At 42.5% G+C, this 24,242-nt stretch overlaps 1 protein-coding gene across 2 annotated transcripts in view; it reads right to left on the bottom strand.

The window, feature by feature from the left end:
- Window positions 1-24,242, bottom strand: part of nfkb1 (nuclear factor of kappa light polypeptide gene enhancer in B-cells 1) — a 75,187-nt gene that overhangs the window by 3,048 nt on the left and 47,897 nt on the right. The window contains exons 10-23 of one of the 2 annotated variants that reach the window (XM_072914907.1): window positions 23,569-23,673; window positions 23,387-23,478; window positions 23,175-23,313; window positions 19,609-19,761; window positions 19,423-19,530; window positions 16,474-16,599; window positions 16,289-16,406; window positions 16,114-16,219; window positions 15,836-16,037; window positions 4,643-4,788; window positions 4,469-4,571; window positions 4,104-4,225; window positions 3,964-4,030; window positions 3,739-3,902 (exon numbers count right to left, since the gene is read on the bottom strand). In XM_072914907.1, coding sequence (XP_072771008.1) covers window positions 3,739-3,902; window positions 3,964-4,030; window positions 4,104-4,225; window positions 4,469-4,571; window positions 4,643-4,788; window positions 15,836-16,037; window positions 16,114-16,219; window positions 16,289-16,406; window positions 16,474-16,599; window positions 19,423-19,530; window positions 19,609-19,761; window positions 23,175-23,313; window positions 23,387-23,478; window positions 23,569-23,673 — 1,751 coding nt within the window. Of the gene's footprint in view, window positions 1-3,738; window positions 3,903-3,963; window positions 4,031-4,103; window positions 4,226-4,468; window positions 4,572-4,642; window positions 4,813-15,835; window positions 16,038-16,113; window positions 16,220-16,288; window positions 16,407-16,473; window positions 16,600-19,422; window positions 19,531-19,608; window positions 19,762-23,174; window positions 23,314-23,386; window positions 23,479-23,568; window positions 23,674-24,242 lie in introns of both variants that reach the window. The other variant, XM_072914906.1, reaches the window with a different exon arrangement.

Below are 24,242 nucleotides of genomic sequence, written 5' to 3'. Positions count from 1 at the left end.
GAGAAAAGTTCAGTACTGTTGCTATTCTCCCTAGGTGTGGTCATCCCGTAAAGATGACCGCAAGAGAACGGCGCAGAATGCTCAATGAAGTGAAAAATAATCCTAAAGACCTACAAAAATGTCTGGCGCATGCTAACATTTTTGTTGACCAACCAACAATAAGGAAAACAAACAAGAGAGGAGTTGATGGGAGGACACCACAGAGGAAGCCACTGCTGTCCAGTGTTGGGCTAGTTACTGAAAACCAGTAACTAGTTACAGTTACTTCATTTCAAAAGTAACTCAGTTACTAACTCAGTTACTTACACCAAAAAGTAATGCGTTACTGTGAAAAGTAACTATTTAGTTACCTATATATATTCTTTATTTTTTTTAAGGCCCCCTTTAATGCCCTTTTAGCCTTCATTTCAGTACTGTTATTGCACTGGAGAATAATACAATCTGTTGATCAACTTGACATGCATTTGCATCACTGAACTCTGCTAAGCAATGTGCTCTACATACAACACACAAAGAAAAAGATATGTTTCAAAGGGCCAATTTGTTTCAGGCCAGAACAAATTGACAAAACTATTTTAAATAGCTGCAACATAACATACATAAGTAACAAACAGCATAATAACAACACACCTGTAAAGCAAGGAAGGCACACACTACATACACAAAGCCTAACCAGGCGTTTTTTTCTCTCAAGGAATTCTGAAATAAAATCATGTCTGAACCCCAGAACACTCTACACATTTCACCAGTTTTAGTTTAGAGATAAGGAAAGATTGGCCTGGCCCACTAGCATCCCTTTTTATGTTTGTGAACTTTATAGTCTATACATTTAGAGTGATGTGATAATCAAACACTGTAGAAGTCTAGAATGAAAGAGCAACAGTATATAAGAGAATTGACAGAGTGTGTGTACCTTCAGTGCACAGTGCCTCGTTAAAATCCAGCCGCTGTTGCTTAGGAGGTGAAGTGTGTCTCTCTTTACTAGCTTCGTCGAAGCATGTTGCTTTTGTAGCTGTTTCAGCAGATTTAAATAGCTAGGATAGGATCTTTGATCCAAGACACAACTTACATTTAACTAAAATGTTCTTTTTTTTGTGCTCGACAAAAGAAAAGTAGTGAGAATATCTCCATGTTAAGAAACTCGGCTTCGGGCTTCGCCATGTCTTGATAGTAAACACAGACACGCCCCCTCCCACACGCACACATACCTCTTCCGAAGTGCTCCAATAAAACACACTCAGATCTTCTCAGTTTCTAGCCGATACTACGTAAAAAAGTACGTAAAATAACACAGTAACGCATCATGTAGTAACGGTAACTGAGTTACTGAATATAAAAAATAACGCGTTAGATTACTTTTTACCGCCGAAAGTAACGGCGTTAAAGTAACGCGTTAGTCCCAACACTGCTGCTGTCAAAGAAAAATATTGCTGCATGTTTGAAGTTTGCAAAAGAGCTACTGGTAAATATTATGTGGACAAATGAAACCTAGATTTGAGTTGTTTGGAAGGAACACACAGCGCTGTGTGTGGAGGGAAAAAGGCACAGCAACATGAAAACCTCATCCCAACTGTGAAATATGGAGGTGGCATTATGGTTTGGAGCTGCTTTGCTGTCTCAGGCATGGACGGAAAAATTAATTCCCAATAGTATCAAAACATTACAGGAAAACTTAGGAGCATCTGTCCGCCAACTAAAGCTCAAGAGAGGATGGGTGATGCAACAGGACAATGACCCATAAAAGTAAATCAGAATGGCTTAAATAATAGAAAATACACATTCTGGAGTGGCCCAGTCAGATTCCTGACCTCAACCCGATTGAGATGCTGTGGCATGACCTCAAGAGAGCAATTCACACCAGATATCCCAAGAATATTGCTGCACTGAAACACTTTTGTAAAGAGGAATGGTCCAAAAGTCCTCCAGACCGTTGTTCACAGTAATTGCAGATCAGACTTGCACGTTTAGTTGAGGTTATTGTTGCCAAAACCAGTTTTTAAATCCAAGGGTTCACATACTTTTTCCAGCCTGCACTGTGAATGTTTACATGTTGTGTTCAATAAAAAGATGAAAACCTATATGTTTTGTGTGCAGTATTAGTTTAAGCAGACTGGTCAACAGCCATACAGGTCACACTGAGGGTGGCCGTATAAACAACTTTAACACTGTTACAAATATGCGCCACACTGTGAACCCACACCATACAAGAATGACAAACACATTACAGGAGAACATTCGCACCGTAACACAACATAAACACAACAGAACAAATACCCAGAACCCCTTGCAGCACTAACTCTTCCGGGACGCTAAAATATAGCCCACCCCCCACCTCAACCTCCTCATGCTCTCTCAGGGAGAGCATGTCCCAAATTCCAAGATGCTGTTTTGAGGCATGTTAAAAAAATAATGCGCTTTGTGACTTCAATAATAATTAAAGCTACAAGCAGCGATGGACGGGACTGAGTATTTATGGAAGTGGCTGAGGAGAGGGAAGTCTGGGCTTCCCTGATTGGGCTGCTGCCCCCGCGACCCAAGCCCGGATAAGCGGTAGAAGATGGATGGATGAATTATTACACAGAGAAAAAGTTGTATACACATGTGTTATGCATCAGTCTCATAGTAATAACAGCTGTAAAGTGGCTTGGGCATTTTATAAGGACGCCTTGCTGTTGAGGTGTTCAGGACATGTACCACCGGTAGTAGACCACAAGGAAGACTCAGGACACGCTGAAGAGACTATTCTCTCAGCAGGCCTGGGAGCGCCTCGGGATCCCCCGGGAAGAGCTGGTGGAAGTGACTGAGGAGAGGGAAGTCTGGGCTTCCCTGATTGGGCTGCTGCCCCCGCGACCTCAGAAGAGATGTTTGAAAAAAGGCACGTTTTTTTTAGCCATCTTTTTGTATAATAATAAATAATAAAACGCTAGAAATTCAATAGGGTCATCTGTCCCAAAGGGACATCAGTCCCTAATAAACCCCTAGAAATTCAATAGGGTCCTCTGTCATCGGTCCCTAAATATGGCAGTGCCATGTTGGCATTTTTTTCCATAACTTGAGTTGATTTATTTTGGAAAACCTTGTTACATTGTTTAATGCATCCAGCGGGGCATCACAACAAAATTAGGCATAATAACGTGTTAATTCCACGACTGTATATATCGGTATCGGTTGATATCGGAATCGGTAATTAAGAGTTGGACAATATCGGAATATCGGACATCGGCAAAAAAGCCAATATCGGACATCTCTAGTTTCCAGGAACTTAAATTTGGTGGGAAAAGGCCTAATAGTCGGGACCCGGGGTGGACCGCTCGCTTGTGTATCGGTTGTGTACATCTCTGCGCTGCTGACCCGTCTCCGCTCGGGATGGTTTCCTGCTGACCCCACTATGGACTGGACTCTTACTATAATGTTGGATCCACTATGGACTGGACTCTTACTATTATGTTGGATCCACTATGGACTGTACTCTCACAATATTATGTCAGACCCACTCGACATCCATTGCATTCGGGCTCCCCTAGAGGGGGGGGGGGGTTAACCACATATGAGGTCCTCTCCAAGGTTTCTCATAGTCATTCACATCGACGTCCCACTGGGGTGAGTTTTTCCTTGCCCTTATGTGGGCTCTGTACCGAGGATGTCATTGTGGCTTGTGCAGCCCTTTGAGACACTTGTGATTTAGGGCTATATAAATAAACATTGATTGATTGATTGATAGTCAATAGTCAAGTGTACCTCATAGCTGTCCAGCAGGGTTTGGGAGGGGGAGGGGCTCAGTCTGAAAGCAGCTTTGAGGATCCCAAGACCCAGACTGTCGGCGAGATCTTCCCAGCATCCGTCACTCTCCAGACCTCGACACAGCGTCTGCTTCACGTCGGCACCGAGGCTCGCCAGGTCGCCTACACAAATGTCGTCATGCGCGTTGAGCCTCCGATAAGACGACTGTCGGACTGAACTCACCCTGAGGGGGGACCGCGAGGCCGGGAGATTTGGGACGGTACTCTTTTCCGCTGAGAAGCTCCAGCACCTGCAGACGGACGGCCGACATGTTTGCACCATGTGACACGGGAGGAGGAGCTTGTGTAGCGTTAGCAGCATACCTGAGCGGAGGCAGCCATGTTGATGGGGCTGCTGCCGGGAACGTATCCCTCATCTTCCTCCTCCTCCTCCTCGTCCTCTCGGAAGAAGAGTGGCTCTAGGTTCTCCTTGTCGGGGTCTGCGCCTGGACAAGTAACAGCATGTTGGATTATGCAAGATGGTGGTCCACAGTGATGCAAGTAGGACCTTAGCTTGATGCTAAGCTAGGCTAACCATTTTGTGTGTGTGAAGGACGGCCAGCCGTAGTCAACCTCAAGAGCAGTGCTGGCTTTCAGGTTGATAGCCCGGGCTTTTAGCTCGGTAGCTAACACGCTCGCCAGGTTCAGAAAAAGCAAGGACTTGAACCAGGCGGGTTACATGTACGCACCTGCAGCCATGAGGAGAGCGGTTAACTTGATGGACCCTCGCCCTGCGGCGATGTGAAGAGGGGTGGAGCCATTGAAGGTGCAGCAGTCAACCACGGCGTTGCCCTGACAACGGCAAACGTTGCGCAGGTGACGACACACAGCCACATGCGGGCGAGGACACTTTGGGGTTTTACCTCCAGCAGCAGGCAGCCCGCCAGCGACACGTTGTCGTACTCGGTGGCGAGATGGAGGGCGGTCCTTCCGCTGCTGCGCTCCTGAGCCTCCACGTTAGCTCCGCCCTCCAACAGCTCCCTGAGCGAGGTCAGCTGATTGGCCAGAACTGCCAGGTGGATGGCACACAGACCTAGTGAGCACGGCAACAGAGTGACAGGAGGTTGGTCCAAACACCAACGTATGTGTGTTAGGGCTGGATGATTATGGCAAAGTAAATCATCACAATCATTTTGACTGATATCGTAATCACCATTAATTACACGATTATTAATTAATTTGAAAACGTGGGTATTTACTGTACCTCCAAAACTTAACTTTAAATATACCGTATATTATCAAATAAACGCCCTTGGGCAAATAACCGCCCATGTCCTAATAGCCGCACAGGGTCTGACCCCATTTTGTGAATTAACCGCCTCTTCCTAATAACCGCCTATGTCCAAATTAGTTATTTGCATAATTTAGATTAAAATGCTACTGGGGTTGCGTTTGCTGCAGTATTATTGTTTTGATGGTTGTATAGAGTACTTGGTACCATAATTGTATTTATCCTGTATGCTGCTTTATTTAAAACTTGGAGTACTGTAGCCTTTATTTTATTTAAGTGACAGTATTATTGTTCTGTTTTGATGGTGGGTATTATACTTGAGTACTTGGTACCATAATTTAATTTTTCCCGGTAGGCTGCTTTATTTAAAAAGTTTATTTATTTTTAGTATTGGTATTCTATTTGACAATTGTTGCACTACTGCCATGTTGAGGCCTTGTTGATCTCTTGTCTTTTGATAGCCTACCTCATGTTGATCTCTTGTTTTTTTGTTTGTATGTTTACAATAGCTTTTACATTTAAAGTTTTTTGTACGAAAAAAAAAATACTGGACAGTAACCATTGTAACCAAATAATGGCCTGGTGCAGGCTGGTGCAAAAGCCTTGTGCAAATAACCGCCTGCTTCTTTTAAACGCCTGTCTCCAAAATCGATTTTGTGAAATAAACGCCCGGGCTACTATTTCGTAATATACGGTAGTTTAAAAAAAAGGGATATAAATTACTAACGAATAAACGAAAAAAAATCCACTTAATACATTTAAATAACAATAGCAATCCATCCATCCATCCATTTTCTACCACTTGTCCCTTTCAGGGTCGCGGGGGGCGCTGGAGCCTATCTCAGCTGCATTCGGGCGGAAGGTGGGGTACACCCTGGACAAGTCGCCACCTCATCACAGGGCCAACACAGACAGACAGACAACACTCACACTCACATTCACACACCAATTTAGTGTTGCCCATCAACCTATATTGTTTTTAATTAGTTTTTTTACCTTTTGAACTTATTTCACCACCATAAGAGTGTGTGTACAATTTTATAAAATGTTTGCTAATTAAATGCAAAAATGCAATTCATCTTCGGACAATTTTGACAGTATTTTAGGTTTAAAGCATAATAATTGTGTAAATGTATCATTAAGTACATCATGCTTGTGTCAGGTACTTTTTTGAAACCTCTATTTTGTTAGCGCATTCAGACCGGATGTGGCACACTGCGCTATTATTGTGAAGGAAGGAAGTGTGCCGTTCTCAAGGAGACAATTTGAGGCTGTAAAAATCAAAATCAAATAGAGCGCCTCTCAAGTTGCGACTACTGTTCGTACATTGCGGTTACATGGAGGATGTCGTTCACAACAACACAAGCAGATGAGATGTGCTGTTGGTGTATGGATTGTTCTTGCTAGTTTTAGCTTCCTAGTTTAGTCGCTGTTTCAAGGGGCCGTTTACATTTTTTAGTTTGAGTGTGTCTGTCATGATCTGTGGTCTGGATTATGTTTTTGTTATTTTTTGTTAGTTTTGGACTCTTTTAGTTCCTGTTTGTGCTCCCTTGTTTGTTCATTCTGTCATAACAGGGGGGTCGCAGCTTACTGCAAGGTTTGTTCTCCCGGGAAGCAATCGGACTATTCCGGACAAGGCGTGAAGGTAGGAACATATTTAATTATTCAACTAACACTCAACGAAGTACAAAAAAAACAGAAAACAACCCAAAGGCAAGCGTGCCTATCGCACGGGGAAGCTAAGGCAAAAAACTTAAGACATGAAACATGAAACTATAGACATAAAAACAACTAACCCAGTGGTTATTAACTTTGTTGGAGGTACCGAACCCCACCAGTTTCATATGCGCATTCACCGAACCCTTCTTTAGTGAAAAATTCAAGAAAAAGTCATATGTTTTTTTATTGGTGCACAAAATGAACCGTGCATGAACATCACCTTGTTCAAAGAACAAAACCAACACAGAGCATGAACTCACAACAAATTACACACCTTACACACATTACCATGAATTGATTAACGTGGACCTCGACTAAACAAGTTGAAAAACTTAATCGGGTGTTACCATTTAGTGGTCAATTGTACAGAATATGTACTGTACTGTGTAAACTGTACTGTTTCATATAATATATTCTCTTCCTTTGCAATCTGCTAGTAAAAGTTTCAATCGATCAATCAAACAACCTGCAAATCAGATGGAAAATTAGAGGCAACATTGTTTGGGGGTATCCATAATACGCCGATAGGGAGAAGTTTTTATTTACACGATAAGTCGGATGTGTCTTTACCTCCGTGGCGGAGGCTCCGCCGAACCCCTGAGGCCGACTCACCGATCCCCTAGGGTTTGATCGAACCCAGGTTAAGAACCACTGAACTAACCAAACTATGGCATGGAGCAACTAGCATAACTGAGGAATCAGACATGGAACGAGCAGTATGAACTAAGCAATGACGCCAGGCCGACTGACTGGCAAAGACAGGCTTAAATAATGGTCTTCTTGATTAGAGCAAGTGCGTGTCCCGAACACCAGAGGCAGGTGAAACTAATAAGTCGCCATGGTAACTAAACAAACAAGGGAGCGCAAACAGGAACTAAAAGAGTCCAAAACTAACAAAAAATAACAAAACATAATCCAGACCACAGATCATGACAGTGTCAGGGATGAATGTGCGGTCCCTGACACATTATTTTCCCAAACAAATGTTCATTCTCCTCACAATTAGGGCTGGGCAATATATCGAGTTTGTAAGATGTATCGATATATTTTTAAACAAGATATGAATTCAGAAAATATCATAATATCCATATAATTTTTTCACGTTAAAATAACCAAACACCGCTTATTTGTTGTTTTCTTTGTTCTCCTTGATTCCCTCTCCCTCTCAACACTCCATTGGCTATTAGACCCCTCCCTTTCCTCCTTCTAAGACGTGCTTGCCGTCTCTCCCCCCACTGCACTGACCCACAACAACAACACACAAGCAAATATGGAGTCTGACTGTGCCACCAGCAGTGTGCCAGTGACCAACTAACTAGTAAGTAAAAATGCGAACTTCTGCATACTTGCCAACAACTACGGTTTGCCTGTAATGAGTACGGTTTTTGATCATCCATTCCGGTTTACGACTGCAGTGGTAGAAAATATGGTTTTCAAATTAAAAATAATAATAATCTACGTAGCTTAACTACATTTCCCAGTAGCTTGGCAGTAGCTTCGCTACTTTTTAAACAGGTAGCGATTTCCGTAGTTTAGCTATTTTTAGACCCATGTCGGGTCTAGCTACATGCTGCAAAAGAAGAGAGAGGGAGAAGAGAAAGACTGGAGAGAACTGGACTCGTGCAACTAGAGATGTCCGATGATGGCTTTTTTGCCGATATCCGATATTCCGATATTGTCCAACTCTTAATTACCGATTCCGATATCAACCGATACCGATACATACAGTTGTGGAATTAACACATTATTATGCCTAATTTTGTTGTGATGCCCCACTGGATGCATTAAACAATGTACCGTATTTTTCGGAGTATAAGTCGCACCTGCCGAAAATGCATAATAAAGAAGGAAAAAAACATATATAAGTCACACTGGAGCCCGGCCAAACTATGAAAAAAACTGCGACTTATATTCCGAAAAATACGGTAACAAGGTTTTCCAAAATAAATCAACTCAAGTTATGGAAAAAAAGTGCCAACATGGCACTGCCATATTTATTATTGAAGTCACAAAGTGCATTATTTTTTTTAACATGCCTCAAAACAGTAGCTTGGAATTTGGGACATGCTCTCCCTGAAAGAGCATGGGAAGGTTGAGGTGGGGGCGGGGGAGTAGGGGGTGTATATTGTAGCGTCCCGGAAGAGTTAGTGCTGCAAGGGGTTCTGGGTATTTGTTCTGTTGTGTTTATGTTGTGTTATGGTGCGGATGTTCTCCCGAAATGTGTTTGTCATTCTTGTTTGGTGTGGGTTCACAGTGTGGCGCATATTTGTAACTAGGGCTGCGAATCTTTGGGTGTCCCACGATTCGATTCAATATCGATTCTTGGGGTCACGATTCGATTATAAATCGATTTTTTCGATTCAACGCGATTCTCGATTCCAAAACGATATTTTTCCGATTCAAAACGATTCTCTATACCATACCATACCAACTTTATTTATAAAGCCCTTTAAAAACAAGCACAGTTGAAGAACAAAGGGCTGTACACCACAAAGAAATAGAGGCAAAGGACAGACTAAAAAATAACATTTAAAACACAAATAAAAATACACATTAAAAAAGCAAATGTAAATTACCATAAGAACAATTTGTTAGATAAAAAGCAGTTTAAAAAGTTAAAAACAGTTAAAAAAGTTAAAAGCTAAAAACAGTTTAAAGTCTCATGCTGGGTTAAAAGCCAGTGAATAAAAATGGGTTTTAAGAAGGGTCTTAAAAATAGCCAAAGAAGGGGCCTGTCTCACATTGAGAGGGAGATCGTTCCAGAGTTTGGGACCCGCAACAGAGAAGGCTCTGTCTATTCATTCAATACATAGGATTTCAGCAGGATCTACCCCAGTCTGCTGACATGCAAGCAGAGTAGTAGATTTTTGTAAAACCTTTTATAATTGTAAAGGACAATGTTTTATCAACTGATTGCAATCATGTAAATTTGTTTTAACTATTAAATGAACCAAAAATATGACTTATTTTATCTTTGTGAAAATATTGGACACAGTGTGTTGTCAAGCTTATGAGATGCGATGCAAGTGTAAGCCACTGTGACACTATTGTTCTTTTTTTTTTATAAATGTCTAATGATAATGTCAATGAGGGATTTTTAATCACTGCTACGTTGAAATTGTTACTAATATTGATACTGTTGTTGATAATATTCATTTTTGTTTCACTACTTTTGGTTTGTTCTGTGTTGTGTTTCCTCCAGTGTTGGGTTAGTTACTGAAAACCAGTAACTAGTTACAGTTACTAGTTACTTTATTTCAAAAGTAACTCAGTTACTAACTCAGTTACTTACACCAAAAAGTAATGCGTTACTGTGAAAAGTAACTATTTAGTTACTTCTTTTTTTCTTCTTTTTTTTTTAAAGCTCCCATTAATGCCCTTTTTGCCTTCATTTCAGTACTGTTATTGCACTGGAGAATAATACAATCTGTTGATCAACTTGACATGCATTTTTATTTTCCTTTTAACATAATTAATGAAAAACAGTGCAACATAAAAAGGCATTCCTCCTTTCTTTAAACTTGGACCAATGACCATTAATAAAAAACAAGTTTAAGTGCAACATAAGAAGAAACATCATCTTCCTTGAAACATAGGTAGTGAAATAAAGCCTGACATCTGGAGTGATGCTGCTGTCTTCCACACTTGGAGCCATGGATTGTAGAATCCTTGTTTTCAGTGGCAGGATCATTGACACAGATGGTGAAGTTTCAGTGCTCAGTAGAGATGTAACACTTTTGAGGGGTTTAAGCACCTAGAGGACCTCATCTGCCACTCTCACATCATCATCAGACAGGGTGACATTTGTCTTTAGGGTGTTGTGGGTCAATGCAGAGTATATAGCTGCCTGCTGCTTCAACATATCATAAGTGGAGTTCCACCTCGTTGGGACATCATGTATGAGCAGGCAGCTTTAGCATTTCTTGCTTTGTCTTAAGCACATGAGCAGCTGTTGTGCTTGGGTGGAAGTAAGAAACCTTCCTGATCCTCCCAAAGAGGCGCTCCATCCTATTGACTGAGATTCCCTTCTGTGATGCCAAATTCACTACATGTGCAAAGCACCTATCTGTGGTCCCAGTCCTGCCTCATTCTCTGTAATTATTTGATTTTTGGCATTATCACGTGTGACTGGGATATCTTTATCTTCCATTCCTCCACTGCTTGTGTCAGTACCTGCGCAAGGTGACTCTCGTAGAGGGGGCGTGTCTTCTCATCTCCCAGTCTGCTGTGATGAAGTGAGCGCTTATAGTTCCGCTGGACGTCCAGCCGTCTGTCATGAGCGCAACAGATGATGCTCGGGATAGTTCATCCACAACTTTTTTCTTCTCCTGCTCATAAAGATCTGGCACAATCTTATTGCTGAAGTGGGTGCGCGACGGGATGTCGTAACGTGGTTCAAGCACGTTATCAGCATGTGTTTAAAACCCTCGTTTTGCACAACCGAATCTGCACTTATAAACACACCGATTCAATGGCGCTGGGCGTTCAAGCTCCTCCGTTACTGCGCTCGCCATGACCACGCTGTGTGTGGACTGAACGTGCCAACAACTTACACTAAATTGGCCCTAGTGTGTGGATGTGAGTGTGAATGTTGTCTGTCTATCTGTGTTGGCCCTGCGATGAGTTGGCGACTTGTCCAGGGTGTACCCCGCCTTCCGCCCGATTGTAGCTGAGATAGGCTCCAGCGCCCCCCGCGACCCCAAAGGGAATAAGCGGTAGAAAATGGATGGATATATGTGTATAGTATACAGTGGCCCTCACTCCGGTAATCATGAAGTGCTTCGAGCGACTTGTTCTCCAGCACATCAAGGACCATATCCCTCCAGACTTCGACCCCCACCAGTTCGCATACCGGGCGAACAGGTCCACAGAAGACGCCATCGCTGTTGCTCTCCACTCTGCTCTGAACCACCTGGAGCAGCAGCAGAGCTACGTCCGGATGCTCTCTGTGGACTATAGCTCTGCCTTCAATACAATAATCCCGGACAGACTCTGCAATAAACTGGACACTCTTGGCCTCCCCCCTCTCACAAACGCCTGGATAAGGGACTTCCTAACGGACCGACCCCAGAATGTGAGACTTGGCCCGCACCTCTCATCCTCCCGCACGCTGAGCATCGGCTCCCCACAGGGCTGTGTGCTGAGCCCCCTCCTCTACTGCCTTTACACCCATGACTGCAGTCCGGCCCACAGTGACAACCTTACCGTCAAGTTCGCCGACGATACCACAGTGGTCGGGCTCATCTCCAGGGGTGACGAGGCTGCCTACAGAGAGGAGGTCCTGAAGCTGACGGCCTGGTCTTCGGAGAACAACCTCGCTCTCAACACCAGCAAGACCAGAGAGATCATCGTCGACTTCAGGAGGAGCAGCACCGACCCTGCCCCCCTCTACATCAACGGCGAGCGTGTAGAGAGGGTCCACACCTTCAGGTACCTTGGAGTCCACATCTCTAATGACTTCTCCTGGACAGTCAACACCACATCAATCATCAAGAAGGCTCAGCAGCGGCTACACTTCCTTAGAGTCCTCGGGAAGTACAACCTGAAGCCTGACCTGCTGCTGACCTTCTACCGCTCGTCCATCGAGAGCCTGCTGACCTACTGTATTACGGTATGGTACGGCAGCTGCACTGCAGCAGACAGGGAGAGGCTGCAAAGAGTGGTCAAGACGGCTCAGAAGATCATCGGCCGCCCTCTCCCCTCTCTGACGGACATCTACACCTCCCGCTGCCTCAACAGAGCCAGTGCCATCATCAAAGACAGCACCCACCCTGGCTCTGACCTGTTCCACCTGCTGCCCTCTGGGAAGCGCTACAGGTGCATTAAAACCAAAACAAACAGGCTAAAGAACAGCTTCTTCCCCAGGGCCATAACCATCCTGAACGGACTGCCCCATTGTCCCTCATAACTGCCTTCTCTTCGGTGCAATAACCCATTCCACCAACCACCCTGTTTTTGTTTTGTTTTTTCATGTATATATTCATTTCACACCATATTCATTGCACTCCTACATTTTTTTAATTTTTATATATTTGCACATTGTTTTTCTAGCATGCACACATCGCACTGTATGGAATGGCCTCAATCTCGTTACCTTGCGTAATGACAATAAAGCTGATTCTGATTCTGATTCTGATTCTGCTGGGTCGGGTTTGGTTTTGGAATTGGATTGCATTGTTATAGTATTGCTTTGTGTTATTTTGTTGGATTGATTAATAAAAAAATAAAAAATAAAAAATAAAAATAAATAAATAAAAATAAAAATAAAAATCGATTTTTGAAAAATGAGAATCGATACTGAATCGTACAACGTGAGAATTGCGATTTGAATTCGAATAGATTTTTTCCCGCACCCCTATTTGTAACAGTGTTAAAGTTGTTTATACGGCCACCCTCAGTGTGACCTGTATGGCTGTTGACCAAGTATGCTTGCATTCACTTGTGTGTGTGAAAAGCCGTAGATATATTACGTGCCTTTAAGGTTTATTGGCGCTCTGTACTTCACCCTACGTCCGTGTACACAGCGGCGTTTTAAAAAGTCATAAATTTTACTTTTTGAAACCGATACCGATAATTTTGAAACCGATACCGATAATTTATTATATTACATTTTAAAGCATTTATCGGCCGATAATATTGGCAGTCCGATATTATCGGACATTTCTAAGTGCCACTATACGGGCAGGGGACAAAATACACTGGAAAGATCAATGATTGGTTGGTTTGCATATAAGAACATCCATGATTGGTTGGTTGGTTTAAAAGGATGAGTCACGATTGGTTAAGACAAGGGCAAAACATTAGGGACAGGCCAATCAGAGGCAAGATAGGGCGGGCCATGGAACCAGGAAGGGAAATCACAACAGACATCACAAATGACGACGAGCGAGTCGAAGAAGAGAAGAGGGAATATTCAAGCGAAATGTATGTTGAAGTGAGGAAGATCATAGCCACACAATTAAGTAAAGTGGCCTTGTTGTTAGAGTGTCCGCCCTGAGATCGGTAGGTCCTGAGTTCAAACCCCAACCTCATACCAAAGACTATAAAAATGGGACCCATTACCTCTCTGCTTGGCACTCCGCATCAAGGGTTGGAATTGGGGGTTAAATCACCAAAATGATTCCCGAGCGCGGCCACCGCTGCTGCTCACTGCTCCCCTCACCTCCCAGGGGGGTGGAACAAGGGGATGGGTCAAATGCAGAGGGTAATTTCACCACACCTAGTGTGTGACTATCAGTGGTACTTTAGATTTACTTGGCGCTGACCACTTCTAGTAGGACCACAGAACCGTACGTGTGTGACAGTCCATTATATCGTCGACTGGGAATTAAAAAGTGCCTGTCTGCAAATGTATTTTTTATCTGAGTTTGATACATTTTGTATTATTTGCACAACTATGTTATTTATTTTACGTAGAAAGAATATTTTTCTATTTTATTTATTCTGTGCTACTTAAATTATTTATTTTCTGTGCTGTTAATACCCATCTTGACTAACTGGATTAATAAAAGTACCACTGACTGTTTATAGTACAGTTGACATTCACTTCAATTTCAGTGAATCTCGCTCAAAAATGAATATCTTTATATGTATACTTTCACCGGAAAATATATCGAGATTTTAGGGGTGTAACGGTACACAAAAATTTCGGTTCGGTACGTATCTCGGTTTAGAGGTCCCGGTTCGGTTCATTTTCGGTACAGTAAGAAAACAACAAAATATACAATTTTTGGGTTATTCATTTACCAAATTTGCAAAATCTTCCACCAAAAAATATTTTTCTTAGTGGAATATTTGATGTGAAGTAATGGGAACCTTGGATAGGTCAATAATTCATAATAACATTGATTTTCATTCAATATTATGTTTTGAGCAATGACAGTTTGAAAGAAAAAAAAACAGCTTTGTTTTATTAGTCAACATTGCAACTTTTTCTAAATTACATTTAACCTTTAAGCTTTTTTATTTCACTTTTGTTATGTTTTTGTTTATTTTAATAGTATTTTTAGAATGTGCCGTGGGCCTTTAAAACATTAGCTGTGGGCCGCAAATGGCCTCCGGGGCACACCTTTGACATCCCTGCTATAAATAATAAAAAATTAAATGTGATAAATCTATGGATAAAAAGCAGAGCCTGGCGACGCATGCGCGTTTATCATAACTCTCTCGCTCTCTCTGTCTCTGCCCCTCGCTCACCAATGCTGCTGTGCGCACAATTTGTTTTGTTTTTAACCCCTTCTTAACCCTGAACGTACATTGAAAATACACGCAACCCTAACTCAAAATGAGGCATTTAAGAAACTCCGCCCTGACAGCTCCGCAAAAGAGGACATGTCCAGTGAAAAGAGGACGTATGGTCTGTCTATCGTAGCCCGTTAGCTGCTAGCATGCTGTGTGTTGTGCCTCGGTGTGCATTGTTTACACAATGTGCGTTACGCTACTTAATATGTCCGTGTGGAAACTCGTTCGGTACACCTCCGAACCGAACCGGAACCCCCGTACCGAAACGGTTCAATACAAATACACGTACCGTTACACCCCTAGCAGATATACAGTATATCAAATATTGAGTTCAAGCACAAATATATCGCGAGATACTTTTTCGTCCATATCGCCCAGCCCTACTAACAATGAAGTTAAAGTACCAATGATTGTCACACACACACACTCGGCGTGGCAAAATTATTCTCTGCATTTGACCCATCACCCTATAGTCTTGATAGCGTTTCACTTACATTTATGTCAATTTCTGCTTTTAACAACGTATTTCGTTTTTATGAGCCAATTATGTGACTTCGTCTGTGATTACATGAATGCGGAAATTAATTGACTTAACTTTTCCTGTTGAGTTTAGTGATTATTGATTAGGCACATTAGCGCGGTGTCAAATAAGTAGCAACCATGGTGAAACCCCAAACAACAGACTTCTAATGGACATGCTCTGGTTTCGTTCATTGGCTCCCCATCTGTTTCACCCTCACGTGTCGGAATTTGCACGTTCGTTCTTTTCAAATATATTTTCATTGTCGTGAGAAGCCATAATAGAAATCTAAATTCGATGAATTGTCCAGCCCTAGTGTGTGTGTGTAAGTGTGTGTGTGTTTACCGGCTGTGTTGCAGGTCTCCAGCAGTCCTCTCATGGATCGGTGTCCTAATAAAAAGTGCACCATCTCCCCTCCATTCTGCTGAGAGGCCAGGTGGAGCAGCGTGTTGCCATAGCGATCCGTCAGCGCGGGGTCAGCGCCGGCTGCGAGTAGCGCCTCCACCGCTTCTTTCTGCTGCGTGATCACCGCCAGGTGCAAAGGAGTCTGGGACACACGCGGGAGGGTTAGAAGCCTCTTCCTGACACGCCTCCTTCCGTGTCGGGACGTGCGGCACTTCTACCTGGTAGAGGTGGTTCCTCGTGTCCAGAAGGGGTGAAGCGCCAAGCACCTGAGTCAGACTGGCCAGCACCGCCTGCTGGCTGTGGAGGACCGCCAGGTGGAGTCCACTGACACATAGCGGCTGAGTTAGCGCTCAAAGCGAGCAGACTGGAGAATGCTCCACAACGCGCACTCACGTGTCTCCGTCCTCGTCCTGCGCCGCCATCAGGGGGCGCTGTAGAGCTAACAGGTAAGCCGCGTTTCCCGTAACGGCGTAGTGGAAGAGAGCGTCCACGTGTCGGCTGCTCACCATGTCTGCACACACAATGAGCTGAATTATTAGTAACTACAGTGTTAAATACAGCGAGGAGGAGAACTCTACCTCCATCTGACTGCGACTCCTCCTCTTCCTCCTGGCGCCCTGAACATGCCAGCACGACGCCGCCCTCCGAGTGGTCGTCTGAGTCGCTGTCGTCAGCGCTGCTGTCTGCCGAGTCGTCCTGGGAGGCTTCGTGGGGGGGAGGGAAAAAAAAATCCTGTCCACTTACGGCTTTAAGCATGTAATGACGTAACTAAGCTAATGATTGCTAACATTAGCTGTCATTGTTTGTATAGCCCAGGGGGGTCCAAAGTGCGTCCCAGGGGCCATTTTTGGCCCGCAACTTGTTTTCTAATGGCCCTCGCCAGGTTGTGAACATTAAATGGGGCGGTATGGCGTAGTGGGTAGAGCGGCCATGCCAGAAACCTGAGGGTTGCAGGTTCGCTCCCCGCCTCTTGACATCCAAATGGCTGCCGTTGTGTCCTTGGGCAGGACACTTCACCCTTGCCCCCGGTGCCGCTCACACTGGTGAATGAATGATGTGAGCGCTTTGAGTATCTAATAATAGAAAAGAGCGATTTAAAATCTAATCCATTATTATTATTATTATTATTAAATGCATTTGTTATTATCGAGATGTTACCAGTGATGCTGTCAAACGATACCATTTTAAAATGGGATTAAGCACACTTTTGAATTTGGATTAATCATGATTAATCACAAGTATAACAAGTACCGTATTTTCCGGACTATTGCCGATGAATGGTCTATTTTCAATCTTTTTTCATATAAAAGGCGCACCGGATTATAGGGCGCATTTAAGGAGTCATTTTATTATTTTCTAAATGTAAAAGACTTCCTTGTGGTCTACATAACATGTAATGGTGGTTCTTTGGTCAAAATGTTGCATAGATGATGTTTTACAGATCATCTTCAAGACGCTTTCTGACAGTAGATTCCGGAGGCGCCGTTTTGTGGGCGCTCTTATTTACGTGGCTCACCTTCGGCAGCGTCTTCTCCCCGTCATCTTTGTTGTAGCGGTGTAGCGTGCAAGGACGGGGGTGGAAGAAGTGTCAAAAGATGGTGCTAACTGTTTTAATGACATTCACACTTTAATTAAATCAATAACGGAGCAGCATCTCCTCATCCGCCGGAAATGTGTCCCGTGACAAAACCGTCCGACCGGAACTCTCTAATAACTAAAGTTCCTTGGGTGAATAATGTAAACTCACTACACCGGTATGTTTTAGCGCTTTCATGGTAAGTTTACTGACAGATATAAGTAAGAACTTTACATTATTTTATATTAGAAATGGCAACAGCGGAGGATGAATGTCATAACAAGAAGATAGAGGAAAAGAAGAAGCTTATCGACTACGGTGTCAGCATGGACTACAATGGCGGACGCACACACTTTTTCAGGACTTATGCGGATCCCAAATACAGATGAGCAGGTACCAGAAGATAAGAAATGTTGCTTTTGCATAATATTGCGAAACAAAACGCCAGATAATATGTTGAAGCACAGTGCAATCCACCAAGCGGTGCGGCTTCATAGCTTACCAAAGTCGTATTAAAACATTTTGATAGATTTTTCAGCGCCGTGTGTAATGTTCTATATTTTCAATGGAACATAAAAAATGTTGGTGTTGTTTACTTGAGGCATATTGCCATCATAGTGCAGTCTACACATATCTCTTATGTGTGACTGCCATCTACCGGTCACACTTATTTCATTTGAGGTCGGTAAGAAAAAACAGAATTATTCTATATATTAGGCGTTATAAGGCGCACTGTCGAGTTTTGAGGGGGAAAAAAAGGAATTTAAATCCGGAAAATACGGTAGTATGACAATGCGATTTTATTGGAAAAGGCAGTGGGTAGTGTGAAGTGAATTATATTTATATAGCGCTTTTCTCGTGACTCAAAGCACTATACATCGTGAAACCCAATATCTAAGTTACATTTAAACCAGTGTGGGTGGCACTGGGAGCAGGTGGGTAAAGTGTCTTGCCCAAGGACACAACGGCAGTGACTAGGATGGCGGATGCGGGGATCGATCCTGGAACCCTCAAGTTGCTGGCACGGCCACTCCAAATGAGGTATTTGATACCTTGAAGAGTTTTAACTTATTATTTATTTTGGTCAATGGTAGATGGGCTGTAACTTAAAGTGTAATGGCTTTGCAGAAGCACTGAGACGGTATAACTCGGTTGGTAGAGTGGCCGTGCCAGCAACTTGAGGGTTCCAGGTTCGATCCCCGCTTCTGCCAACCTAGTCACTTCCGTTGTGTCCTTAGGCAAGACACTTTACCCACCTGCTCCCAGTGCCACCCACACTGGTTTAAATGTAACTTAGATATTGGGTTTCACAATGTAAAGCGCTTTGAGTCACTAGAGAAAAGCGCTATATAAATATAATTTTTACTACTACTACTAAGTACATTATGTTCCTCATGTGGTTTTTGCAACTACACCAATTCTTTCCTCAGAATTTTCAACTAACTTGAAGTGTTTTGTCAAGAAGATTGTTTGTGATGTGTACATTTTCTGAATGTGCTTGTTCTATTTTGGGCCAAAGTCAAACAGAGAAAACAAACAATCTGAAGTTGTCGTAATTTTAAGTTATTATGCCTTGATGTTTACCAGTCAGGCACTGGTGGGAATTGTTTTTCTTCCATGTGGCCCCTGAGCTTAAAATGAGTTTGACACACCTGAGTTACTTTTTTGTGGGATGAAGATACAGAAGGTAGAGGAAATTATTTTGCATCAGGCACAGTAGAGGAGACAGGAGTGTTGCGTGGTATCATCACGAGTCTGATCACTAGTAGTGCAAGCAGGAAGTATAACTGCAATAATCTGCTGACATTTGTTCTTTTTCCTTACTGGCATTTTTGCCTCCTCCTTTCCCTGCCTTTTTGTTTTTTCTACTCACACATTATATTTTTAGGCGCATACGCGAGTGAAAGGATCGCACTGTACAGGCCCGTGTGATGTTCAGCAGGTGTCTCACCCTGTTTGACTCCACCTCCTCCAAGACCAGTGGAGTATCCGGTGGGACAGGCTCCACCTCCAGCTCCTCTTCCGTAGTTGAAAGTGGAGTAGCCCTGGAAGTAAGCTGCTAGACACAAAAAAAAAACCAGACAAACAATTGGTTTATCCTAATTGGACACGTCTCCAGTGACTCGGCAGGTTTTACCTCCACCAGCAGAGCCTGGACCTCCCCCTGCTGATGGACCTCCTCCTCCTCCTCGGTATAGACCTCCACCTGTTCCTGCTCCTCCTCCATGGCCGCTGAAGTCCTGGAAGTTTGGCAACGTCTTCTGACGTTTCCTCTGCACTTCCTCTTTGTCTAAACACACACATACTCTCTGAGTTCTTCTCGTTTCCATGAGGTTCTAGATCAGGGGTGTCCAAACTTTTTCTACTGACTGCTGCCATTTTACAAAACCCAAAACTAGTGAAGTTGGCACGTTGTGTTAATCGTAAATAAAAACAAAATACAATGATTTGTAAATCCTTTTCAACTTATATTCAATTGAATAGACTGCAAAGACAAGATATTTAATGTTTGAACTAAGAAACTTTATTTTTTTTGTGCAAATAATCATTAACTTAGAATTTAACAGCAGCAACACATTGCAAAAAGTTGTCACAGGGACATTTTTACCACTGTGTTACATGGCCTTTCCTTTTAACAACACTCTGTAATTTTGGGAACTGAAACGACCAATTTTTGAAGCTTTTCAGGTGGAATTCTTTCCCATTCTTGCTTGATGTACAGCTTAAGTTGTTCAACAGTCCGGGGGTCTCCGTTGTGGTATTTTAGGCTTCATAATGCGCCACACATTTTCAATGGGAGACAGGTCTGGACTACAGGCAGGCCAGTCTAGTACCCGCACTCTTTAACTACGAAGCCACGCTGTTGGAACACGTGGCTTGGCATTGTCTTGCTGAAATAAGCAGGGGCGTCCATGATAACGTTGCTTGGATGGCAACATATGTTGCTCCAAAACCTGTATGTACCTTTCAGCATTAATGGTGCCTTCACAGATGTGTAAGTTACCCATGTCTTGGGCACTAATACACCCCCATACCATCACAGATGCTGGCTTTTGAACTTTGCACCTAAAACAGTCTGGATGGTTCTTTTCCTCTTTGTTCCGGAGGACACGACGCCCACATTTTCCAAAAACAATCTGAAATGTGGACTCGCCAGACCACAGAACACTTTTCCACTTTGAATCAGTCCATCTTGGATGAGGTTGGGCCCAGCGAAGCTGAAGGCGTTTCTGGGTGTTGTTGATAAATGACTTTTGCTTTGCATAGTAGAGTTTTAACTTGCACTTACAGATGTACAGCAACAGCGATCAACTGTAGTTACTGACAGTGTTTTTCTGAAGTGTTCTTGAGCCCATGTGGTGATATCCTTTTGTCGTTTTTTTTATGCAGTACTGCCTGAGGAATCGAGGGTCACGGGCATTCAATGTTGGTTTTCAGCCTTGCTGCTTACGTGCAGTGATTTCTCCAGATTCTTTGAACCTTTTGATGATATTACAGACCGTAGATGGTGAAATCCCTAAACTCCTTGCAATAGCTGGTTGACAAATGTTGTTCTTAAACTGTTGGACAATTTGCTTAGGCATTTGTTGACAAAGTGGTGACCCTCACCCCATCCTTGTTTGTGAATGACTGAGCATTTCATGGAAGCTGCTTTTATACCCAATCATGGCACCCACCTGTCCCCAATTATCCTGTTCACCTGTGAGATGTTCCAAATAAGTGTTTGATGAGCATTCTTCAACTTTCTCAGTCTTTTTTGGCACTTGTGCCAGCTTTTTTGAAACATGTTGCGGGCATCCAATTCCAAGTGAGCTACTATTTGCAAAAAAAAAAAAGTTTTCCAGTTGGAACGTTAAATATCTTGTCTTTGCAGTCTATTCAATTGATTATAGGTTGAAAAGGATTTGCAAATCATTGTATTCTGTTTTTATTTACTATTTACACAACGTGCCAACTTCACTCAAGGTTTTGGATTTTGTACATAATATTAATAATACAATAGCACAACATTTGGTGATCTCTATATGCAAACACTTTTTTGCTTTGTCAGAATAAACACCCATATTGGTACTAAAAAGCTAAAAAGTTTGGAATATGACCCCTCAAAAACCTTAATGCAACAAAATCAATTTTATTATTAATCTTGTCTATATCAAAGCATAAACTTTGCACCAGTCTTTCAGCCCTTTAACATTTATTATAAGGAGGATAACTCATGTTATGCTATTTTTTCCCAAACATACGTACATAATTGGATTAAATGGCAGTTCACAGGGTTCAAATAAAATAAAAACATGACATTGTTGAAGTTGATCAGTTGAGAGAAAAAAAAAAGGTCGAAAATCATATGAATCCAAAAGGTTTTTATACAGGTTTTTGTTTGTCCTTTAACTACTCCAGATATTCTCCAACTGTGGTACGTGTACCACTAGTGGTACGCGGGCTCCATCTAGTGGTAAGCCAAAGAATCACCTAATGGAAGTACAGTGTTTTATTTTCCTATAGTCAGTGTTACACAGTGTTACTGTTCAAACTGTGCAATGTTACAGTGGCCAAAAATATAAAAATATATTTGTTAAAACCTGTGAGGTATTTGTAATGAATACTTAGGCCTACTACGCTACTGTATTTTAATGGTGGTAATTGGTAGAAAATCACTGAACTACTTTATTGGGATAAAATTATTTCAGAGTGTTTTGTTGATAAATGAAAATATTTAAAATGAAAATATTAAAATTTAAACATAAAAGAATCATTTGATTTAGAGTAACAAAGTTATAGCCAAAAATAGAGGATAAAATAATTTAAATAATATAATATAGTATATATTATTTACAATATATATATATATATATATATATATATATATATATATATACATATATACATAAATATATATAAAATATGTAAATATTACATATGTTATATTGCTACTATGGTACATTTTTAATCTACTTTATACCTTTTGTTTTCGCCCTCTTTTTGTGTCCATCCATCCATCCATCCATTTTCTACCGCTTATTCCCTTCGGGGTCGTGGGGGTTGCTGGAGCCTATCTCAGCTACAATCGGGCGGTAGGCGGGGTACACCCTGGACAAGTCGCCACCTCATCGCAGGGCCAACACAGATAGACAGACAACATTCACACTCACATTCACACACATCAATCAACCTATCCCCAGGTGCATGTCTTTGGAGGTGGAAAGAAGCCGGCGTACATGCAAACTCCACACAGAAAGATCCCGAGCGCAGGATCGAACCCAGGACCTTCGTATTGTGAGGCAGACGCACTAACCCCTCTGTCACTGTGCTGCCCTCTTTTTGTGCCCTTGTGTGCATTATCCTTTCCATCCTTTGTAACTGAGTTACTGTGTGGAACAATTTCCCTAGTGGATGAATAAAGTTTGTCTAAGTCTAAGTCTATAAATTGACCTCAAGAAAGGGAAAAAGTCCCTTATATACCTTGGAGGATTAAAGAAAAAACTGCCTGAATGTTAGCTTTGTGCTATTAACGTCAACATTTAAACTTTTTCTTACTACTTTTGCTCTTTTGTTTGACTTTTTATGCTTTTAGTGAGTGTTTTTTTAGTAACAGTATTTTTAAATGTGCCACGGGCCATTACAAAACTTATTGTGGGCCACAAATGGCCCCCGCGCCACACTTTGGATAGCCTTGTTTTAAAGCTTGTGACGGCAGTGTACCTATGATCTGAGGGTGGTAGGTGAAAGGTTTGCGTTCGCTGGTCTCGTTGTCCGATTTCCTCTTCAACTGGACAAACACAGACGTGGCCTTCTTCAGGTTCTGGTCTCGATACTTCGGAGTCTTGAAGACGATGGCGAACTGAGGACGGACAACACGTCGCCGTAGTAACGCCTTACGCGGTGGTACGGAGTGGGGGGGGTTGGATACTGACCTGTCTGTGCACGTCAGTGGGGGAGAAGTCTCCCAGGGCCTCCCAGGTGACGCCCGAGTCGTCTTCTTCGTAGAAGCGCACCTGGATGTCATCTGTCAACACACACGTTTTGCACTCCGGTCACATGACACACACGATGAGACTGCTTTTGGGGAGTAGGAGGAGGGGAGGTGTCCCCTGACCTTTCTGGACTTTGTCACACAGAAGGTAGACTTCCTCGCCTCCGCTCACGCAGCCGGCGGTCCGGTCCATCCTGACGATCTTCAGGTTGGAAGCATTTGGAGCCTCTGGGGGGAGGGGAGGGGGACAGGTCAAAACATCACCTGCCGGCAAACCACCGTGCCAGTCCAAAATCTCACATTAAATATCAGCGGCATGTTGCTATGGAAACAGCTAGTGTTGTCCCGATACCAATATTTTGGTACCGGTACCAAAAAGTATTTCGATACTTTGATACTTTTCTAAATAAAGGGGACCACAAAAAATGTCATCACTGGCTTTATTTTAACCAAAAAATCTTAGGGTACATTAAACATATGTTTCTTATTGCAAGTTAGTCCTTAAATAAAATATTGAACATACTCGACAACTTGTCTTTTAGTAGTAAGCAAACAAAGGCTCCTAATTAGTCTGCTGACATATGCAGTAACATATTGTGTCATTTATCATTCTATTATTTTGTCAACATTATGAAAGACAAGTGGTAGAAAATGAATTATTAATCCACTTATTCATTTACTGTTAATATCTGCTTACTTTCTCTTTTAACATGTTCTATCTACACTTCTGTTAAAATGTAATAATCATTTATTCTTCTGTTTGGATGCTTTCCATTAGATTTGGATGATACCACAAA

This window comes from Nerophis lumbriciformis, linkage group LG16, assembly GCF_033978685.3.
Source record: "Nerophis lumbriciformis linkage group LG16, RoL_Nlum_v2.1, whole genome shotgun sequence".
Taxonomy (NCBI): domain Eukaryota; kingdom Metazoa; phylum Chordata; class Actinopteri; order Syngnathiformes; family Syngnathidae; genus Nerophis; species Nerophis lumbriciformis.
The sequence above is the reverse complement of the archived record's forward strand: the minus strand, read 5'-3'. Positions and strand labels throughout refer to the sequence as shown.